Raw genomic sequence first — 16,416 nt, 5'->3', positions numbered from 1 at the left:
GACTTCACATTCCAGGATGTCTGGCTCTAGATGAGTGATCACACCATCGTGATTATCCAGGTCATGAAGATCTTTTTTGTACAGTTCTTCTGTGTATTCTTACCACCTAACTCTAGGTAGTCTAACTCCAGAGCTTTCTTTATCCTCTTTATCCTCCTCTGCCCTTGGAGTGTGAGAAAGTGAAAGTGAAATCTCTCAGTTTTCTCAGACTCTTGGCGACCCCATGGACTATACAGTCCATGGAATTCTCCAAGCCAGAATAATGGAATGGGTAGCCATTCCCTTCTCCATGGGATCTTCCCAACCCAGGGATCGAACCCAGGTCTCCCACATTGCAGGCGGATTCTTTACCACCTGAGCCACTAGAGTATCAGAAGTAGAATTCAAAGAGTCAGAAATAGTCCAGGAACTCAAGTTTCCAAATATAGACATTTTCCCCTACTTTCTCTGCCTCTGTTTGCTAACTTGAGTCTTTACACAGGTCAAATCTGAGAGGACCATGTTTCTGATCTTTTACAGAGGCCACACTGTTTAAGATATACACTTGATATAATTCACTATTGAAAGTTATGCTTGTTAATATAGCAAATGTATCACTATCACATCAGCATTACCTGTATTTCCATCTCCACAGCCCACCACTATTCTAAAACCTGTGCATTATAAGTGGTTCCTTAGCACTGACCGAAGCAATCTATTCTGGAAAGAAAGAACAAAGTCCTTTGCTGGGGCCTTGAGCTGTTTCTTTTTTAGTTTCCATGTTCACTTGCTAAGTCCTGAAGTTAAATTTCCTAGCTTCCAGGGATATCTTTAATTTTTAAAAAATTTTTGTTGGAGTTCAGTTTCTTTACAATGTTGTGTTATTTCCTGCCATACACAAAGTGAATCAACTATCAGCTATATGTATATATAGCTCCCCCTCTTTTTTGGATTTCCTTCCCATTTAGATTACTACACAGCATTGAGTAGAGCTTCCTGTGCTTTGCAATAGGGTCTCATTAGTTATCTATTTTTAAATCTTTCATTGGTGTATGTATGTATGTATGTGTGTGTAGGGAGTTTTCAGGAAATGTAAAGATATAGATTTCTTTTGTACATAATTGTCTTTAAAATAGAACTTTACTGTAGGTGAAAAGTGGCCATTTTCATAGTGAAAAAATCAGTAACCAATCATTAGAAAATATTTATTAAGTGACTACTGTCACTCATTGAAAAGGTGACGAGGAATATTTATTGTTTTTCCAGCTACATAAATATCTAATGCCTTAGTTATCATGAAAAATTTTTAATTAAACAGAAATCCTATAAAATGTTTAATACTGCATTGACAGAAACATTTTACTTGACTTTCAAGTTACTACATTTGTGTCATAAACAGACAAGCTAGAATTCTAAAGTTCTACATTTTTTACATCTTAATCTGAAACTAACATGTTATTGTTCTTTGGCACAGTTTCAAAACATATACTTCCTTAATTATATATTCCTGATTTTTTAATCTAAATATTGAACTGATGATATCAAAACTATACTAATTTATGCATTTTCAGATGCCTTCAAACTAAGCATATTTAATTATTGACTGTCCTTTTAAATCAGTATTTTTTTGAAGTGTAGTATGCTAACTATAATTGTAATGGATGGATTTTTATGAAAAGTTCAGATTTTGAATTCTCCCCTCTGTTGACTGATTCAGAAATTTCAGAGGTCTTTAAACACAAAAAAATTAAGGAACAATTCTAGGAGTCTAGACTTTAAAATGTCAGATTTCAGTTTTAGGGAGGAATTGAGACTCATTAGATTCTAAACACCTATGGTTTTACTTCTTCCAACCACTCTCCCCAACCACCCTACATTAAATATCTTTTCTGTCTCCCTTAACCATATGTCTAGGCGATATTCATCAATTTCCTGAAATTCTGAGTTATTAAAAAGTAGTCCCAGTTCACTTTAAAACATGAATCTTACCATCAGTTTAAAGTTCTCCTCTTCCCAACATAGGCTTAACACAGGGCTCAAAGGACCTGAAAACACTGATCTTTTGCTTGTCCTTCAAGCCCAACACTGGAATTGAAGGAGGGACCTAGGCTTTTTCTATTCTCCCCATGCCTTGGTTTCTGCAGGTGAGAAGGATGGCAGAAAATGTTTGTTCAATGTCTTCTTTGCCTCCCTGGTACCCTGGTCACAGCTCTTTCCTTGTTGGTTGTCTGCATCTCTAGCTGATCCTGAGTAGCCTATATGACAGGTCTTGACCCCCTGACTCTCCTGATGGGTCCATGAGCATTCCTCAGATGGCCTGTATACATAGTTCTCCAAGATCCAGCTCTTCCTGACATCTTCCAGTCTGTAAACTCTCGTAGCCAGCCATTGGCCCTTTAGGAGTCCTGTGACCCTAACAAGGACAGGAGAGCAAGATGGCGAAAGCCTGGTTTCTTCCTGCGGTGCGTGCCGGCTACCCGGGAGATTCCAAAGCCCACTCCCTCTCCTGGTAGGAGGTCAGGCTGCTGCCAGCTGCCCAACTGATGAATCCTATTGTTTGTCTGTTTTCCCTGAAGTCCTAGACCCAGAGAGAGATGAGCAAGCCAAGGGTTTGGGAAGATGCCCCAGCAGGGATTAAGATGCCATCTTCTCCTTTTAGAAATCCCCCATCTTTATGAGGGATTGTCTTGGAATGTCCCGCACTTGACTGAGGAAGGGGGTGGTGCTGATGAGACCCCTCCCATCTCTTCCTCTGGCTTTCCTAACTGGCATCCAACTGGAGTGCCCTGAGTTTATGGCTCACTGGTCCCTTGTTCCCAGTGTTGTCTTTGTGCAGGCGTGGGCAGGAGTGGCAGGTGGCTGCTGGCAGACATGGTCCTCATACCTCTTGTGCTGTGTGCATGCTCAGTCGTGGCCAGCTCTTTTGTGACCCCATGGACTGTAGCCCACCAGGCTCCTCTGCCCATGGGATTCTCCAGGCAAGAATACTAAAGTAGGTTGCCATTTCATACTCCCAAGAATCTTTCAGATGCAGAGATCAAACCCACATCTCTTGCATTGGCAGGCAGATTCTTTATCATTGCACCATTTGGATAGGCCTAGTGCCTTCTATGGGTCTGGCATAAGATGAGTCTCTACCAAATGAAATCACTGTGTTTAGATTTCTTTTTGAACAAAACCAGAATTTTGACCGGAGACTATTTCTTGGGCCCCCAACTTATGGAGGGGGGTGAAAACCCTCCAGCGAAGATAAAATCTTTTTGTTCTCTCTATATTCATTGACTTGGTGTCACAGCCTGGAATTCAGTGTTCCGTCAAGAGACTTCCAAGGTCAGACCCCTCAGCTAGCTTTGGGGCTGCCTTAACAAGCCCTTGGAGTGTCCTAGGTGAAAAGGTCACTTGCTCTTTTGCTTGGGGTTATTTCCTCTTTGTGTAAGTACTGACAGTGAGAAAGGAGAGGCAAGACGTCTGTTTTGCAGAATTACACATTTTTTAACATGAAATCGAGGCTGGATAATTACAGCACTGGAGGGCCGCCTGCTGCATCTCATCCCCCACAGCTAGCTTCACGTGATGGGATGTAAGAGAACACTCAGCCTTGATGAAAACTGTTATGGGAAAGGTAGAAAAAAATAGTCAAAACTTCCAGGCATCCACAAATATTTTCAAAAGGAAGTTCTGTGACTCATTTGCACTGTGATCTTTCCGTTGTTGGTCCCCACAGTCTTACATCAATGCTTGTAATTAGACCTCCACCACCATGCTGAGAAATCATGTCATCTGTTTATAAACAGCGGAGAACAATTTTGAAATGTTCCCATTGTGGGAACAGCACAAACATTTTCTGACAGACGCTCCCTCAAGCTTTGTTCTCTGCAGTCTCTTTTAGTTAGCGTGAATCGTTGACTATCTGGATGTGTTTTCCAGCCAGTTAATAGCACCCTCTAGTTTTTCTCAAGGCTTGTTTCTTCTGAAATTTCAGTGAATGTTGCCAGAATAGAAGAAACTTGATATGTCACTAATGTGCTCGTGACAAATAGAAACCGGTAGTCCTCAAACAGGTATGTGGTGATGGAGGAAGTGATCTAAACAGCTATGCGAAGTGATTCTCAAATCTGGTGCTTTGAAAACAAAAGATCCCAAAACCATTAGTCAAGAAGCACTAATTGACAGTCTTATTTACAGCTCAGGTTAAAAAAAATAAAAAGATGGGCTGAGTCCTCAATTTCATCAGGATCTCTGTTTTTTTCCCATACAGTTGTGCCTTTTCAAAGTCAGTAATTCAATCATTTTTTGTGCGATTCAGAGAGTTAGATATTTAATGTCTATCCTCTGAACTTTGAGGAACTGTAATATATCTGAATTGTGAGTTTTTGTTTTGAGTCTTCTTAGGAAATCTTCGAGGTCATCTAGTTCAAACTTTCAATTAAAGTGTCTTGCTCTTGAATCCAGCTAATGAGAACAGAGTCTGCTTGATATTATGGAGCTCCAGGTTAAAATGGTGCTTTCTATTGAGCTGCTAACTGCTGCTTCAACACTCCTTCCTGGTGGTCCTCCTCCTGTCCTCACCAAGACTCACTGCTGATTAGTTAGCAGTGAGTCCTGGTGTCTTTACTCTTTTACATAATTATCCATAAAGTATTTGAAATTATCTATTTTGGTAACTGTTAATAATCTCATTTGGTTTTCCAGTTGGGTAGAAGCAAAACAAGAAATATGATTTATTTATAAAGGGAAATAAAATATAAACCATTTTGTTGGTTTGCAGGTCTTTTAATATATTTTATTTTTAAATACATACATAATTTGAAAACACCAGAATCACAAATTCATAAACCTGGAGTGACCTTTAGAGGTCCAGCAAAACAGGTCTCCACTTATTGCTAGAAATTCCCTGGAGTACAACTGATTGCTGGGGGCTTCCCTGCTGGCTCAGTTGGTAAAGAATCCACCTGCAGCACAGGAGACCTAGGTTCAGTCCCTAGGTCTGGAAGATCCTCTAGAGAAGGAAATGGCAGCCCACTCCAGTATTCTTGGGGCTTTCCTGGTGGCTCAGATGGTAAAGAATCTGCCCACAATATGGGAGACCCAGGTTCTATGCCTAGGTCAGGATCATTGCTTAAATTTCCCTGGAGTATGACTGGTTGGAATCTTAACTCTGAAAGGTGTTTGGGACAATTCTGATTGCCAGAAAACCCCCCTTACATTGGGCAAGAAGATTCCTTTCTATATCTTTCATATCATAAATCCAACTTTTGCTTTCTGGGGCAGACCAAAGCACGTGTGTGCAGGACAGTTTTTCATCTCTCATAGCATCTATTGTGATGACTGATTTTCATAGGATTTTGATAATTCAAACAGGAAGAGTAGAGTCTGGCTTATTTATACCATTAAGGTAGAATTATACTTCGTGTAGGATTCTGTCCATAGAATTCTGTGATAATCCAAACCTTTCATTTTTAGAAGTGAGATAACTGAAACCTAGAGATATGGAGCTTCTGGCTAAGATTACAAAGCTGATCACTAGTTGAGCTGAGCCTCACTCACCTATTAATATCATTGCACTTCTGAGGAAAGTTATCTTGAACTGTTTGTTCAAAGATTGCAATGCTTATATGGCTCATCTCTGGGAACTGGCAAAGTTTTGAACAAAGCAAAACAAAGAAACTCCATTGTGAAAACTCTAGGAGCACTGCCTAAGGAGACAGGTCCAATTCTAGTTTTCCCATTAAGTAGCTTTAGTCACATGGCCTTTTGGGGTCTTGGTTCTGTTAGGTACTTTGCAGTTGCTTGCTGGATTCTCAGACTGTACTTGGGTTTAGTAGGAAAAAGCACCACGAATGTGGGAAGGGAGAGTTTTTCCATGGGTACTGGGCATTTTTCCTCATTTCCTCATTAGATAATATAAATTTTAAGTTTCCCACAAGCTCTAAAATCAGTACGTGCATCACATCATTTTCAGATATGATACATTCCTTTCTTCAGAAGGAGGATGTGATCATTATCACCTCCCCAGTTATGCTCAACCATATCTAGTTCTCAAGAGAGATTTATTGATGAAAGAAACCTCAAAAAGAAGATATAAACAACAAATCTAGAATAAAGCAAAGGTTTACAGCAGATTCTAAAATGCACTCTGTAACTAATTGAAATCAATTCTTATCTGGGTTCTTAATTTAAATGTGACAAAATTTAACAATAAAACTTTATTAATAATACTAAAATATTGCAAGTGTTTCACTAAATAATTTATTAGCATCAAGTCTAACATACTTTTCTTTCAAAGTTTCATTGTAAAAATTTTCACAAACACATCTAACAGCAATGTATCACAATTTCTTTATTTTTAATCAATCTCTCATAATTTTTGCTGCCTTAACATTAAATTGTACCGCTACTTCATCTCAGTTTTTTTTTTTCTTCCCTTAGGGCACAGATATATAAAATGTTGACAAACACATACACTCATATAGCACCAGCACAATCACCATATAGGACAAAGTATGGCCCAGCAAGCCAAATTTGGCCCTTTGCTAGTTTTTATAAATAGTTTCATTATAACAAAGCCACACAAATTCATTTATTGTTGCTGTTGCTCAGTTGCTAAGTTTTGTCTGACTCTTTGCGACTCCATGAACAGCACACCAGGCTTCCCCATCCTTCATTAACTCCCAGAAGTTGCCCAAGTTCATGTCAGTAATGCTATCCAACCACTGCAAAGCCTAAATAATTTATTTTCTGACTCTTTACAAAGTATGATGGTAGTTTAGATTGTTATAGATGTACTTTATCAAATCAAGATAATTTCCTTCTAGTCATACTTTACAGAAACCTTTTGTCATGAATGAATGTTGAATTTGGTCAAATGAATTTACTGAGCCTATTGTAAAGATTTATTGCATCTAATGAAAATATTTTTTCCCCAAAAATCTATTGATGTGATAAATTGCATTGATTGATTCTTAAATATTGAAACAACCTTGCATTTTTAGGAAAAATGCATTTGGTCATGACTTGTTATCAGTTTTATATGTTACTATATTTAATTTACTAATATTTGTTGAGGATTTTGTACATATTCATAAGGATTATTAGTGCATAGTTTTCTTTATATATATTTTTATCAGAATAATACATACTTTAAACATCTTTTTCCTTGTAATTTTGTATTTCATTAGCACTGGCATTATTTCTTTCTCAAATATTTGATAGAATCACCATGAAAAACTAGACCTGAATTTTCCTTTGTTGGAAGGTTTTTAACTATGAATTCATTTTCTTTAATGAATATAGGACAACTCAGGTTACTCTATGTCCTCTTTTGTGAGTTAGGTAGGTTTTGTCTTTGAGGGAAAATGTCCAATTCATTTATGTTGTGAAATTTATGAGTATCAATTTGTTCCCTTTATTCACTTGTTATCCTTATAAAGTCGGTAAGATCTATATTCATTCCCATCTTTCATTTCTTATATTATCTCTTCTCTCTTTTTTCTTGATCAGTTCTAGCTAGAATTTTTTCAATTTTATTGACCACTTCAAAGAACTAGATTTTGTTTTCATTGATTTTCTCAAGTTTTATATTTTAAAATGCATTGATTTCTGCTCTTATTATTATTATTTTTTTAATGTTCTTCCTTCTGCCTGATTTGGGTTTAATTTGCTCTGCTTTTCATAGTGTCACAGTTAAAGCTGAGATCATTGATTTGAGACCTTTACTGTTCTCTAATTAAGCATTCTACTCTAAGTACTGTGTTAACTGCATCACAGAATTTTTAGTTGTATTTTCATTTGTAATCATTTCAAAATATTTTCTAATCATTCTGTGAATTTCCCTTTGAACAAAAGTTATCAGAAGCATATTATTTAGCTGCAAAATATTTGGATTCAAGATACAATTTATTATTGATTTGTTCTTTACTATGGCCTGTCAAAGGATTGTCATGCAGCTGTTTTTTGCACTTTTGTCCTATTCGTCCATCTCTTTTAAACAGTAAATATTTAAACATTGCAAATGTATAAATATGTTGAAGTTATATAGTCTGTCTTGGTGAATGTTCCGTGTGCACTTGGAAAAAAACATGTGACTTCTGCTATTAGACTGTTGATAGTGTTGTTCAGTGGAGAAGGAAATGGCAACCCACTCCAGTGTTCTTGCCTAGAGAATCCCAGGGACGGGGGAGCCTGTTGGGCTGCCGTCTACGGGGTCGCGCAGAGTCGGACACGACTGAAGCGACTTAGCAGCAGCAGCAGCAGTGTTGTTCAGAATTTCTATATTCTTTATTTAATTTATTTTTTAACTGGATATAATAGTTTTGGGATGTTGTATTAGTTTCTGCTGTACAACAACATGAGTCAGTCACATGTATACATATATCCCTTCCTTTGTAAGCCCCACCCCATCCCAACCTCTAGGTCAGCACAGAGCACTCAGCTGAACTCCGCTGTGCTATACAGCAGCTTCCCACTAGCTATCTGTTTTACACATGGTAAATGTGTTTATATGTCTATGCTACTCTCCCAGTTCATCCCACCTTTCCCTCCCCACTGCTGCGTCCATGAATCCATTCTCTACCTCTGCATCTCTATTCCTGCCTTGCAAATAGGCTCATCATACCAGCTTTCTGGAACTTCTATATTCTTACTAAACTTCTTCCTACTGGTTCGTGTACTTTTAGAGACGAATAGTTAAGTCTCTAACTATAATTGTAACTTTCTCTATTTATATTTAAGTTCTGTGGCTTCTTGCATTATCAGGTTATTTTGTCAGCTGCATTTATATTTAGGACTGATCTATCTTCTCAGAGATTTGACCTTTTTATCCTTATGTTTCATTCCTGTAATACATAGTAATACTTCTTCTGAAATATATCTAGTCTTGCATTAATATAGCCATTTACGCTTTTTTGATTAGCATTCCATGGTATCATTGTTATTCATTTATGTTTGGCCTGTTGAAGGATTGTCATGCAGTTATGTTTTGCACTTTTATCCTATTCACCCATCACTTTTAAAAACGTGTTTAGACTTTATCTTTCATTCAATGCAGTTTTTAATTTTGGTAGATTTAAAATCTACCCCATTGTTTTTCCTATTTGCCCCATCTGTTGTACTTTTCCTTTTTTTCCTGCCTGTTCTTGCATTGCATTTTATAACACCATATTTATTTATATTTTTGACTCTGCATTTATGCATTTAAACGTATTTTGAGAGAATGCATTAGGATTTACAACATAAAATTTAATTTGTTACAGTCTAACTTCAAATCCTCCCTGGTGGCTCAGAGGTTAAAGCATCTGCCTCCAATGCAGGAGACCCAGGTTTGATCCCTGGGTTGGGAAGATCCCCTGGAGAAGGAAATTGTAACCCACTCCAGTATTCTTGCCTGGAGAATCCCATGGACGGAGATGCCTGGTAGGCTACAGTCCACAGGGTCACAAAGAATCGGACACGACCGAGCGATTTCACTTACTTACTAACTTCAAATAATATTTTGCTTTACATGTAGTATCAGGACCTTGTGCTTCTGTGTTTCTCACTCCTCTTTCTTGTCTTCTGCGCTATTGTCATGTGTTTTACCTATGTCATAAACCTCAGCACAGTGCTACGATTTTTATTTTGCCTTGAGCAGTCAATTATCTGTTAGAGCAATTCAAAATAAGAAAAACATCTTTTACATTGATTTTCACTTTAGTAATTTCTGAGTAGAGATCTTCATTTCTTTTTATAAGCCTAAATGTCTATCAGTTATGTTATGCTTTAAAAAATAACTCTTTAGCATTTCTTGGAGCATGGGTCTCTGTCTGAATTTTTGATTGTCTGAAACAAGTTTTTCATTCTCCTTTATTTATTAGAGGTATTTGTGCTGTGTGTAGGATTCTGGATTGACTTCTTTTTCTTTTCAGCACTTTAATGATGTCATTCTGTGTGGTTTCAGATGATCCATTTGATATCAGGCCTATATTTTTTCCTTTATATGCAATGTGTCCTTTATTTCCACCAAATCCCTTTCCCTGATGCCTTTAATATTTTTTCTCTATCTTTTTTTGAACAGGTTGAGTATGATGTATCACAGTGTGCATGTGTTTGTATGTGTGTGAACATGTGCGTGTATTTTGTTAGGGTATTTGTTTATACCTATGTAGAAGGCTGGACAGAAGTGTATAGCATTTATGCCTGAAAATGGATATGCCTCTTCTGTTAGGACATCAGTGCAGGAATTTGAGGCAGTAGAGTCAGAAGCTGAGCTGGATTTGTGTTTCATTGTTGCTGCAATCAGTTTCAGGCCACCATATACAAAGACTGCAAGTCTTTGTACCCCTCTCTCCAATTCATGGGCTTCCCAGGTGGCTCAGTGGTAAATAATCTGCCTGCTAACACAAGAGGCCTGGGTATGATCCCTAGGTCAGGAAGATCCCCTGGAGAAGGAATGGCAACCCACTGCAGTATTCTGCCTGGGAAATTCCATGGACAGAGTACCCTCGTGGGCTACAGTCCATGGGGTCACAAAAGAGTCAGACATGACTTAGTAACTAAACAACAACAACCTCAATTCACACATTGAAATCCTATCCCACAATGTGATGGTTTTTGGAGGTGGAGCCTTTGGGAAGCACCTGGGACATGAGGGTGGAGTCCTCACAAATGGGATTAGTGTCCATAGAAGAACAGACCAGAGAGTTAGCTCACTGTCTTTCTGCCAAGTGAGGGCACAAAGAGAGGTCAGAAGTGTACAACATGAAACAGGACTCTCACCAGAGCCTGACCCTGACACTCTGACCTTAGATTGTAGCCCCCAGAACTATGAGAAGTAAATTTCTGTTGTTTATAAGACAGCTTGTCTGGAGTGTTTTGTTATAGCAGCCTGAACAGATAAAACAGTTGAGAGAGATAATTATTCTCAGAATTCCTGCTCCACCCCAGCTTCTGGTCTTCCTCCAGCACCTGTGCCTCTGAGGGAGATTATGTCCAGGTATTTGTGATCCTCTAGTGGTGGACTTCCCTGGTAGCTCAGATGGTAAAGTGTCTGCCTACAGTGCGGGAGACCCGGGTTCGATCCTTGGGTCAAGAAGATCCCCTGGAGAAGGAAATGGCAACCCACTCCAGTATTCATACCTGGAAAATCCCGTTGACCGAGGAGCCTGGTGGGCTACAATCCATGGGGTCGCAAAGAGTTGGACATGACTGAGCGACTTCTGTGTGTGTGTAGTGGTTGTCAGCTTCTGCTACTTACTGGTGTTTATCAGCCTGGTGATGTGAAGCAGAAAGCCTGTCTGTTTTCCAGGTTTAGGGTCAGACTTAGGTAAGCCTATGCCTGGGCATCAGGGAGCATCTCAATGATCCAAACCTTCCTTGTCATGGTGGTCCCAACCTTCCCCCATTGGTAGGAAGCATCTAAGGATATTGGTATAAATCTTAGTCCCAGTTCTATTTCCTGCTTCTCCCAGAGGACCGATGTGTTCTGCTTCTTGGGGTGCAGGAGCCTAGATAAAGCTTTGTGCTTCCTCCCAGAATCAGGTTCTTGAGCAGTGTCAGGATCTATGGAAATTAGCTTACAACTGAGTGGACACTCTCCTCGTATCTGTGTCCCAGGGATTCTGTCCTCTCTCAGTAGCTCATGCTCAACCTTTAGAAATTTGTTTAAGAAGGTTTTCTGAACTTGTCTTAATCTCTTGTGTGGATATGCTGCCAGTGTCTCTCACCCTGCCACCTGACCCAGGGAAGCTAATGCTCTCCTTGTCACTCTCTTTGCAGCAACTGTTTTCTTTGAAATATAGGCTCCCTGGTTTCTCACCTCTCTGACAGATTCATGAAAAAATATGATTCTATATTTATATGACTTTCTTACTTTTAGTGTAGGACAGATATAAAACTCTGTGCTACCCACATTTGTATCAAACTATCATTATCATAAAAGAGTCTAGTTGTTTTCTTGTTTTAATGTAGTTTTAAAATCATATTTATCCTTTTCATATTTCCTGATTCTAGATATCTTCATATTTTCCCTTCTCATTATTAGGCTCTAAAAATAGGTTTATAAAATTTTAATAATATTCTGGAGATAGAATAAAGATATACAGTGATATAAGTAATTTATAATATTCAAAAATAAAATATTTCCTATTAAAAACATGACCATAATCAAAGGAAAGGGATTTTTATTTTCTCTGGATATAGCATTAGAGCTATTGTTAGAAGTGTGAATGTTATAATCACTTTTTGAACAGAATTGAAATCAGATCTCTGCAGGTGCTAACTGCTTACAAAAGCACAACAAAGTACCCTGGTCAATGGTATTAAGCCAGTTATGTTCAGTAGATATAAGAGATGCAAGTTCAGCCCCTGGGTTGGAGAATCTCCCTGGAGTTTGCTTGGGAAATCCTATGAACAGAAGAGTCTGGTGGGCAATCCACAGGATTGCAAAGAGGCAGACCGGCTGAGCACACATACATTCACTAGAAACAGTTTTTTCGTAAATCTTTGAGTCATTTTGGCTTGGGAGGAAAAATGTCTTTAAGTATCTGTTTATAAATTACCATTATATTTTCCATGAGAAAGATATAGAGGTAAAGAGGAATCCCAGTTTGATTCAAATTTTTACAACCTTCTGAATTTATCAAATGAATAAAAAGAAAGTGAAGCTGCCTCAAGAGAATTCTCTACAAATTAGCTAAGAATCCTGAAAGTTTTATAATCTGACTGGGACTCAATTATTATTACCTATAAAAATAGGTGTTGTATTAGAGTGACTATACAGTCTCCTGAAGTTCCAAGATTCTCTAATTCCTAATTATGTATCTTTGTTTATAATGATTTGATTGAAAAACCACTCTTACATGAATCTTTCTATAACTGCAGGTTTTATATGGGGAGAGATTAAACAAATGTGGGATGGTGGACTTCAAGATTACATCCATGATTGGTGGAATTTAATGGATTTTGTGATGAACTCCTTATACCTAGCAACAATCTCCTTGAAAATCGTTGCATTTGTAAAGGTAATTATAATTTACGTTATTGGTAAAGCAAAAGTTATGTTAAGTATTGATAATATTCCATTGTTATTACTTTTATTAACAATGCTGCCTAGGGCATTACCTGTATGTGAAATTCATCATCTCACGACTTTCCTGAGACATAGGAATAAAATATATAGATTATGCACAGCTTATAGTTGTAAAACAAATTTTAATAGACATTTAGAAATTGTCACCGAATTTTCTGGTATCTAAATTGAATGATGCCTAAAAGTGATTCACAATAGCTGCTCTCAATTCTAATCTTTTCCATTTCTAATGAAATTCTACCTCAAACACTGTTCAAACTTTTGCAACGAGAATCTATTTTTATCAGTTATAACTAACTGATAAAATTACACAGACAGATCAAAATATTACTCTCTTAAAGCACTGAAATTATCATTTCAGTGTAAACTAATATAGCTTGATATAATTGGAGCAGAATATAATTCTTTCTCCTCACCCCATTCAACATGACAGTGCTGAAATCTCACACACCCCTTCCTCCCCCGCATTTCATACAGCATCAATCTCATCCCAAACCACATAATTTACATAAAACGTTTTTGTTCTGCAGTGACAACTGAGATTATTTTGTACTTTGGGGGATGTTTTTTAAACCAAAGTATGATCGTGTCCTCCTTCCTGCCTTTCCATTCACTCCTTCCTTTTCTCTTCCTTTTTAAAAAGTGTGTCTCAAAATGATGAGTGAATTAGGAAAACGTAAGTGTTTAATTGGACTGTACATGAATAATTCATGCGATCTAATGATCTGAGCTAGGAAATGCTAAAACAAAAGTGAACTCTCATTCATTTAGTTTTGTTCTAAGTCAGCTCCTGAAACGTTCAGCTGCAACAGGGTCGAAATTGCCCAAAGTCATTTCCTGAATTGTTCAATTAAAATGTTTCCAGCACTCAACAAAACATTCAGAAAAAAAATGTTTTCTGCCAACTTCATGGAAAACTAGCTATGTTTTAAGAATGGAAATGATTTGATCATTTTTTTCTATCGCATTAAGAACGAATTACCTTGGGACTTTCTGAAGATGACAGAAAATATTGTGTTAACCAAGGAAGTTTTGCATCTGTGTAGGAGATGGATATCCATTTTGAAGTGCATATCTTCCCAATTCTTCTTTCCTCTGTCATGATGCTTAAGTATATCTATAAAGTGGTTTTGGACATCTTTCTCCCAAAAAGTAATATATCTGTTTTTTTTTGTGACCACAGACAGTTATAAAATTCTAGTTCTACATGACATATCAATTCTTCTCATACTTTCAGGTACTAAGAATCACCTGAAGAGCTTGCTAAAACAGATCCCTTTTCTCAATTCCCATGGATCAGGAGTATTAGGCAGGGGCCTAAATTTGCATTTATTGCAAATTCATCAGCTAATTTTGAAGTAAACGGTCTAAAGAAGACATCATGAATAGCCCTAGGCTGAAAAATTCTATTTAGCTGCTCAAAGAAATATGGGTTTGATGCCAAAAGGAACCTCTATCATATAATATTTATATTAAGAAACATTTTATAGATCTCATTTATATGGTATTCACCTATAATACATATATATTTTATATATAAGAACTCTGGTATATACTACATACAATTATATAAATTAATGAACACCTGTGTATTTGGGGCCTCAGTGGTTTCAGATAACTGGATTTGAATTTTCATAAAATGAGGTAAATTCTTTATGTGGAATATCTGTTTTCATACTAAAATATAAACATTGTTCCTTATACTGTGAATGGGAAATTTTATGTTAAAAATTCAACAAGGGACTACCCTGGTGGTCCAGTGATTAAGACTCCACACTTCCAAAGCAGGGGGCATGAGTTCAGTCTCTGACAGGGAAACTAAGATCCTGCGTGCTTCACATGGCTAAAAGAAAAAAAAAAAATCAGCTCATCCCAAGTGATGAAGAAGAAAGAAAAGAAAAGGAAAAAAAGATGGAAAAGTACATAGAAATAACCTCAGATGAACTCTTTGGAAAATATATGGATTGCTTATGCACTTTGCTCATAGGAGTTCAGCTAGGATTATAAACATAAATGATGAGAAGTTATTTCTGAATGACTAATTTGTGTGCCCCAAACCTGGCTGCCTGGATAGTTTTTAAATGGCTGCACTTTAGGCCTGGGTTTCCTGGGCTCAGTTTTCTCCCATCCCTTACTAGTTATGTGAACTTGGACCTGTTTTTTCACCTCTCTGTGCTTCACCTATAAAAGAAGGAATTTCTGCCTTACACCATTAATATGAGAAAAACATGAGTCGATCAATGTATTTAAAATGCTGGTAACCATGCATGATTAGTTCTCTCCTTTCTCTTCTACTGCTGTTTCCTCCTCCTTCATGTACCCTGAGTCCACTGGACTTGCCTCTTGCAATGTCTTTATTGTGTCATTTGCTTTATTTTAGTTGAAAAAGAGTTTCATGTATGAATTCACACTTGCCTTTACCACTTGCAAACTGTCTGATTTGGGGCAAGATGTTTCATGTGGGCCTCAATTGTATTCTCTTTTAAATGATGATAATAGCAAAAAAGCACTGACTTTGGGAGGCTGTGATGTCATGCTGATTTGGCGACTCAGCCTTCTTTATCATCTTTTGTTCTATCATTCATTTTCTCATTGCTGATTTTTAATAACATAATTTACGATTTCAGGAAAAGAAGCGTTATTTCTGCACAAAAATAGACTGCCATAAATGAGGCAAACAGTCATTTTGTGAATCAAGCAATGAGAATTTATGGAGTCACATTAAGAAACTGGCTTTCCATCTATTTGTTGAGAATGCAAAGACACTGGTGATACAGCCCCTGCCTTCAAGCAGTTCACAGAAAGGAAAGAGAAATGCACATGAAGACCTTACAGTGTGATAGGTGTACCACAGGGACCTTGGTGGCATCATGGAAGGAACTAAATTTGGCTGGCAGTGTCTTGAAATGATTTAGAGGACAGAGTGAGTGAGCATGTATTGTGTCCATGAACATTCATAAATGTCCGTGGGAGAAGAGACACAATATGCATGAGTCTGAGAGTATAAAGGAGGTCACTAATTCAGAGGGATGGTCCAGGAAACTGGGGCAGGGTGAGGATGGGAAGGACTTTCTAGATCATCCTATACGGTTTGAATCCTAAGATAAAGAGGAACCATTAATGATGCTGAAATGGAATGAGTCAAATGATGATGATTACCTGAAGTAGAGCAGTGGACACAGGAGAAGTTAATAGAAGGTTGGCTTTAGGAAAAAAAAAAAAATTAGGAGGTAAGATCCACAAGACACGTGATTTGTTATTATGAAGGCTAGGATCATAGGTGGGATCCCAGGATGATCTTGATGCTGCTCCCCAGTAAATAGTTCACTTCTGATGGTGCAGGCAAGATGACCAAGGGGTTATAACGTGGAATT

The 16,416-nt window shown here is 37.7% G+C and overlaps 1 protein-coding gene across 2 annotated transcripts in view; it reads left to right on the top strand.

Moving 5' to 3' along the window:
* Positions 1 to 16,416, top strand: part of TRPC4 (transient receptor potential cation channel subfamily C member 4) — a 211,806-nt gene that overhangs the window by 164,765 nt on the left and 30,625 nt on the right. For both annotated transcript variants that reach the window (XM_018056677.1, XM_018056676.1), the window contains exon 5: positions 12,835 to 12,974. In XM_018056677.1, coding sequence (XP_017912166.1) covers positions 12,835 to 12,974 — 140 coding nt within the window. The remainder of the gene's footprint in view (positions 1 to 12,834; positions 12,975 to 16,416) is intronic.

The sequence above is a fragment of the Capra hircus genome, chromosome 12, assembly GCF_001704415.2.
Source record: "Capra hircus breed San Clemente chromosome 12, ASM170441v1, whole genome shotgun sequence".
Taxonomy (NCBI): domain Eukaryota; kingdom Metazoa; phylum Chordata; class Mammalia; order Artiodactyla; family Bovidae; genus Capra; species Capra hircus.
This window is presented reverse-complemented; position numbering and strand designations above follow the sequence as displayed.